The sequence below is a fragment of the Primulina huaijiensis genome, chromosome 10 (assembly GCF_012295235.1).
Source record: "Primulina huaijiensis isolate GDHJ02 chromosome 10, ASM1229523v2, whole genome shotgun sequence".
In the NCBI taxonomy this organism is placed as follows: Eukaryota; Viridiplantae; Streptophyta; class Magnoliopsida; order Lamiales; family Gesneriaceae; genus Primulina; species Primulina huaijiensis.
The window spans coordinates 14935500-14942203 of record NC_133315.1 but is presented as its reverse complement, the minus strand read 5'-3'; the positions used below and the strand labels follow the sequence as shown (position 1 = coordinate 14942203).

At 33.2% G+C, this 6704-nt stretch overlaps 2 protein-coding genes across 2 annotated transcripts; one reads left to right on the top strand and one right to left on the bottom strand.

Annotated features, from left to right (window-relative positions):
• Window positions 1-848: 848 nt before the first annotated feature.
• Window positions 849-2803, top strand: LOC140985642 (reticulon-like protein B5). The gene is made up of 5 exons (XM_073453510.1): window positions 849-1205; window positions 1634-1814; window positions 1909-2050; window positions 2282-2351; window positions 2444-2803. Exons 1-5 carry the CDS (start codon window positions 986-988, stop codon window positions 2611-2613), a joined length of 783 nt encoding a protein of 260 aa, XP_073309611.1. The 5' UTR covers window positions 849-985; the 3' UTR covers window positions 2614-2803.
• Window positions 2804-4885: 2082 nt separating this feature from the next.
• Window positions 4886-6149, bottom strand: LOC140985539 (probable membrane-associated kinase regulator 6). The gene is made up of 2 exons (XM_073453379.1): window positions 5427-6149; window positions 4886-5260 (listed from the first exon to the last, which is right to left on the bottom strand). Exons 1-2 carry the CDS (start codon window positions 6139-6141, stop codon window positions 5253-5255), a joined length of 723 nt encoding a protein of 240 aa, XP_073309480.1. The 5' UTR covers window positions 6142-6149; the 3' UTR covers window positions 4886-5252.
• Window positions 6150-6704: the final 555 nt, after the last annotated feature.

The window sequence follows — 6704 nt, the reverse complement described above, 5'->3', positions numbered from 1 at the left end:
ATTAACTGATTATACCTTCTTGGAGAAGAAGATAAACAACAATAACTGGAGATTAATTCAAAATGAGGTTTGATGTCTCGATTCTAAAAGGGGGCAAGAGATCCAAGTAATAATGAATAAAAGCTTTTATCAATGAGTCAATAACCTACATTATTGACTCATGAGATAAATTAAAATTTATTTAAACACTAAATATGTTAAACTATTTTTATGGTAATAAATAATAATCAAAACCTAATCGAATTTGTAGGACTGAGTGCTTGTCTCTTTTTCCAAAAGTTATAATTGAGTGTAATTGTGCAAATCAAATATTTTAAACCGCATAATAGTCCAAACGTCATGGTTCGGTTGCACTACCTAGCACAGAAAATTATTGTACATTAACAGAATTAATTGATTAGACAGATTTTTTTTAAAAAAAATAAAAACCGAAATTTGAATTTCCAAACTAATTTGGTTCGAACGATTATTCCGACTAGTTACGCTGCACACGTGATACGTGTGTGTACAGTCTTTTTTATCATTATCGATGAACTAATGTGAAATTTGACAAATTATGAAAGAACTAAATTGATATTTGAATTGTTGAAATAAAAAAATAAAAATAAAAGTGTACGTTGAAATTTTAAAAAAAAATACAAAAAACAAAAATGTAATATTAATATCATATAAGAGTAAAATTAGAAGAAAAAATTAATATCCTTCTTCTTAAATGATTAATATCATGGTCTGATATTTAATAAAATAAAATAGATTTAACCGATAGTATCCCAAGCAGCCAAGCTTATGCTAATTGCCAGGCGAGAACATAAATAAATCGAATATAAAGCAAGAAATCAAATTTAAAGAGCTCCCGAACCGTGTTCGAAACATGAGGTACGATTTCACGGTTGACCGAAGCAGTTGACCCATGTCTTCTTCTCTTTCTTAGCTCCCAACATTTCATTTCAGTTCCAAATAATTTCTTCTTCACTAGGGCTCATCAATGGCGGAGCAGGAAGAGATTTCCGACCCAGATAGAGAATCCATGGTCCATGAGATCTCCGACAATATCACCGCCGGGTACCATTCCTCGTCATCTGCTTATTCCAACTCAGCCTTCGAGAAGAAGGTAGCGCGACCGCCTCCTCACATCAAAGCTAAGACTGACCCATTCTTATACCACGAGAAACCGGAGAATGAGGCCTTCGGCGGTGGAGGTCAATGTGAGTTTCTCACTCTTTGCGACGATCGGTTTTGTACTTGGATTTTATTATTTGAAGTTTTCTTTTGTTCTATGGCGAAGATATTGGTTGTATTTGTATGCTTGAAATCGATGAATACTGCTGGGATGTTTGAAGTGCTGTGTAATTACAAGTTATCTTATAATATGCGGTTGGAATTGCTGTGAATTAATATTTTAAAGGGCTTAGAGTTTTTAGGTCCTGTAGCTTCAGTAGAATGCAATGTTATTTTAGGTTTCTAAGTTGTATAATTGGTTTTGGCTCTTAATTTGGCAGTACGGATGTTTTTTTTCTTGTTTGAGCTATCAATTATTGTTTTATTTTATTTGAAGGTTTGGTTTTCAATTTCATAAAAGATGTGTGTGTGGTGTGGGATTAAATGTGAATTGAATTATTTGGATAACTTGTAGCTGCTGATTTATTATTGTGGAGGGACAAAGGCATATCTGCTACCGCACTCGGGGGCGCTACTGCAATCTGGGTGTTTTTTGCAGTGCTTGATTACTATTTGATTAGTCTGGTCTGCCACATTTCAATCCTTGGCCTCTCGATTTTATTCTTCTGGTCCAATGCAACAATCATCATTAACAAGTGAGTTTATCCATGACTTCTAATATTTGCCTCATTTCTTTGTGGTTCTCTTTCGGAGTTCTGTTCCATGGCATCATCGCTTTTGTGTTTGCAGGAAACATTCACATATACCGGAAGTCCGACTTCCTCAGGAACCATTTATTGAGTTTGCTTCGACTCTTTGTAGTGGGATCAACAATGTTCTCGCCGCGTTTAGAGAAATTGCTTCTTTCAGGGATCTTAAGAAGTTCCTTCAGGTCAGAAACTGGATGTTAGAACTGATCTAGCACATCACCTTTGGTTACAGAGAGCATATATTGTTGTTGCATTTTGAATAATTTTTATTACAAACATAAGCACAAGGAGCGACTCGAACCAAGTCCTACGTCTCCCGACGATGCTGTCCCATGATTCATCATACTTTTTTCATAATTCGCAGTTGGCCGATTTGATATTTGACATTGGGTCATTGGGCAATGATTTACCAGGTAATTGGTGCCTTGTGGATTATCTCCATCGTGGGCAGCTTCTGCAGCTTCGTCACACTGGTTTATATATGTAATGAGTCCTTGATCTTGTTACCCCAGATCGGATTATGATTCCTGTTGCTATAATTCGTGCTGACACTTTTCTTTCTTCTTTTTGCGAAGTGTTTGTTTTCCTCCACACGGTGCCTGTTTTATATGAGACATACGAGGACAAAGTCGAGGTATTGGCAGAGAAAGCAATGGTTACAATCAAGAAGCTATATGCAGCCTTTGATGCAAAAGTTGTGAGTAAGATCCCAACAAAACTAATGAACAATTACAAGAGAGATTAAACATAAATTCCTGCTGAATGGCTATGCCCATTGGTGCTATTATGGAAGCCATTGGTGCTATTATGGAATAACTATGGTTGTCTTTTGCTTGTATGTGTGTTTCAATCCCCCTCGTCCAATGTGTTAACTACCGCAGTTTCTTTTTCTTTATTAGAGACAAGAGTTAAAATGATCGTATGATTCTCCACTACATATTGGATGTCAACCTAAAATCAATTACAATCCGTGTTAAATGGTTTTGGATTTCGATTTTAAAATCGGAACCATATGTGTGTGTGTGTGTGTGTGTGTGTGTGTGTGTGTGTGAGAAAATCAAATAAATTGTTTACATTTAAAATTTTTCTCTTAAAAAAAAAACTTTTCATTCTTTTTAATACTAAATTTATCAAAATTTGGTATTCCAAATATTCTGATGCTATCGCTCTTCATGTATCTGCTTAAGTTTATTGATGAGTGGGCATTCAGGTCGGGTAGTTCGTGTCCCGACTCGACCCGAATTCGATTGAGTAGAAAAAATCGGGTAGTTCATATGTTTTGTCAGTTTCGGGTTCTACTTGAACCCAATATAAATATATCGGGTCGCATATCGAGGAATAAATTTATATCAGATTTGATAACTTGTGTACCCGATTTATTATTTTTAAATTTTTGTTATTTTAATTTATATATAATATCATAAATTTAATTAAATTAACTTAATTTTGTGTTATTTTAGTTATATACTTTAGTCCATCATGCTAATATACCAATTTTTTTGTATTTTTTAGTTTAAGTATAGTTTAATTACAAAAAATATAAATATAATTATAATTTTTTTTTGTATTTTTTTAATAAAATCAGGTAGTACCACAACCCGACTAACCATATTATTTCGGGTTCTGGATCGAGTATATAATATAAAACCCGAATTACCCGACCCATACCCACTGCTAATTATTGACGACTACAATAGAGTGTTTTGATCTATATTTCAAAATTAAAATCAGAAACATTTGAAATTTTTGGAGCTCAAGCAAATGTGAAAAGTCGAGTCATTACTATAGCATATAGATGATGTATACTCATTGGAAAGTAGTCAAGTGAAATAAACCAGTTTAGATGTTCAGATTGTTCAGTTTCCTTGAAGTAATAAAATGTTTTATTTCAGTCTACCCTATAGCTCGCAATGAGAGGGAACATAGCTTCAACTAACTCAAGAGATGGCTATCAAATTTGCTGGGTATTTTCTAAGTATAATTAATAGGAAAAATTCATTTTTGATCTAATCCATTTTGATTTTCTTGGTACTTTTCTCGACGTGGTGTTGATGTGGTACGATGTAACACTAACATGTACAGTGTTATTTCACCACTCTTAATAATAATAATTAAAATTGCTAAAATTAAAAGATACAAAAATAATATTGAAGTTTGACGATATAGATAACCAAAAGCGCAAAAAAGCAAATCTACGTGAACAAATTTGCAATTTTTCTTAATTAACAGAAGTTTTATCCCTCTTGATCTGAAAAAATATACAAGTTAATTTGTCGTTAAAATTCATGAATAGACTGCTCCTAAGGATACAATGTGAAAATTTCGAAAAGAAAGAATCGAGTCTTGGATGCTACCATCGACATTATAAACTCGTATCGAGTAACAGCGATTGCGCACAATATACAAGTGATCTCATCACGTTTAATGTATCATAGAATGTCACAACATTTGAATTTACGAAGATGAAATTTAGTCGGTCGAAGCCTGGACACATGAGTTATAAAAAACAATCATGCGATATATATGCTATAATTTCCACAAAGAAAAACATAAAGAGAGGAGAGGTTTAAACGTACGTAGAATATGCCAAATTAAAGTGTCTAGTTCTGGTTACATATGTTTAACTTGCAAAATATGGATTAAATCCATTTCGATCCTTGTAAATAACATTAATATTCATGTCGTGTTTTAGATGCGAAATCTTTTGTAATAACAAGCATATTTATTAAGATTATTCCAACGTTTTAATTTCAGAGTAAAATCTTTAAAAATAAACAAACACTCGGGATATTTCTTATATATACAATTTTATTTCTGTTTATTAACCAAATTAAGTTACGTATCCATAGGACGCAAATATAATCAGCAAGATTCAAAAATTATTTTCCAAATGAAAATTAAAAAAAGTATATAATTGACAGGATAAAAAATGAAGTTAGACTTAAAAAATAATAGAATACGTATGATCAGAATTTCAAAATAAGAATTATAAAAATGATAAAATGTTATTTCAGAGACCTAAATTAGTCAAAAAAATACTGCAGGTCGCGGTGGGAAAACAACGACTCTTATTCGTTGTCCCGTTTTTTTTAAAAAAAATTTAATTTACACCCAACACGGACATTACTAAAGCTTCGAGCAAAATTGAAAACTTGTCTTATTTGGCTTTCAGTCGATCCCAACTCGGCAAAGAGACTTGTGCACCTCATCAATTTATGATAAAAGTACTGAGATTACTTGAGATCTTCGACGTATCAGCCCCTTGACGTCTACATGAGTTCTGCATCAGATGTCTACGACTTTTGCCATGCATTGGAATTCGATCTACTTTCACCTCTTTTCCTTCTTCGTTTTGCATGCATAAAAAAGCATACAATTTCCCACTCATTTCTCTGAAATTAAACAAACCAAGAAACATGGTTTAAGGTTAAAAAACCAAACATATTTAATGGCAAAGTAAGTAACACAAAAGAAGGACATTTAATTTGAAAGTAATATATATAATTGTCAGTGACATGTATGTATATGTATATATATATATATATATATATATTTTACCTATTGATCTTTTGCAGTAGAGAATTGCTTCATGAATTGAGTTCTCCGTATCACACCAAGACTGGGAAGGATAGCTCACTTGTGGTGAACTTCTCCAACTTTCCGCCCTTTTCAACCCGTTTCGAAGAACTTCAATTTTGTCGTCCATTTTCGTGGATTTATCGAAATCCATAACTGAATTATAATGATGATCTGAACTGGTTCGTGGAGACATGAGCTCAAGAGAATTGCTCAAACTTTGAATCTCACTGACTTTTCGGTCAAGATCAACGACCCTAATGTTCTTTCTTGAAGACCCTAAAGTCAGATAGAGTGGCTTCAGAAACCCGAAACACTTGTGAAGGATTCTTGTGTATGAATTCCTCCATTTTTTGATAAAATCTATGTTCTTATTTACTAGAGCATTTATTGATGAAACGGGCGATCCGGGAACGGAAGTTGTAGTTGTAGTTGTAGTTGTCGTCGTTGAGGCCTCAACTTGCGTTGATCTGTGAGGATACACTGGTTTGATGTGCCCATCGGAGAATATTTCATCAGCATCAACGAGAGCTGATATGGCTGTGACAGGAACATCAAAATCGAAAGTCTGTTCGAATTTTTCGGTCGAAATCGAGGTAAGAATGTCGAGGAGATCATGGGATGAAGAGGGTTTCTGGTGCGTCAACCAGCTGTAAGAAAAACTTTCGGTGGCCAGAGGTTTTGATGAATCTTCCATGGTGAGAAATAAAGATACACAAGTTTTTTGAAATGTTTGAGGACTCAGAAAATGGTTTTATATAGTAATTCTGATGGATAAATACACACGTGTGAAACTGTAATTTACAGGCAAATTTCGCTTCTTCTCCGAAAATTCAATTCCAAAAGTGTATATATCCATCCATTACAATCAAGTAGTGTGAATGCTAATTTTTTTTTCTTTTTTTCCTTTTTGGAAATGTTTTTCACATCCTTTTAATTTTTCTCGTTTGTCAATTATAAAATAATCACGCATCAAAAGTTTCAGTCAAGTGAGTCATCCTATTATTTTGCCCAAGATCGTAGTAGAGAGAGATAATGGTCAGATTTGTATTAATATTATTATATCATGAGAAAAAGATATATGTTGTTTTAACAGAAAAAGATATATGTTGTTTTAACATACGGTTATTAAATTTTTTATGATGTCTGAGCAAATATTCAGACAAATGCAAAAGACTAAAAACTATGTTAATCAGGTATATCACACTATTCAAACTCTGTATTGTTGGACCAATCTTATTTATATGAGCTTATATGTGA

Excerpts from the sequence above, each read along its gene's own strand:
- LOC140985642 (XM_073453510.1), top strand. The coding sequence starts at position 986 with ATGGCGGAGCAGGAAGAGATTTCCGACCCAGATAGAGAATCCATGGTC. Across the intron at positions 1,206-1,633 it reads CTTCGGCGGTGGAGGTCAAT|CTGCTGATTTATTATTGTGG; the intron begins GTGAGTTTCTCA and ends GATAACTTGTAG. Across the intron at positions 2,352-2,443 it reads CGTCACACTGGTTTATATAT|TGTTTGTTTTCCTCCACACG; the intron begins GTAATGAGTCCT and ends CTTTTTGCGAAG.
- LOC140985539 (XM_073453379.1), bottom strand. The coding sequence starts at position 6,141 with ATGGAAGATTCATCAAAACCTCTGGCCACCGAAAGTTTTTCTTACAGC.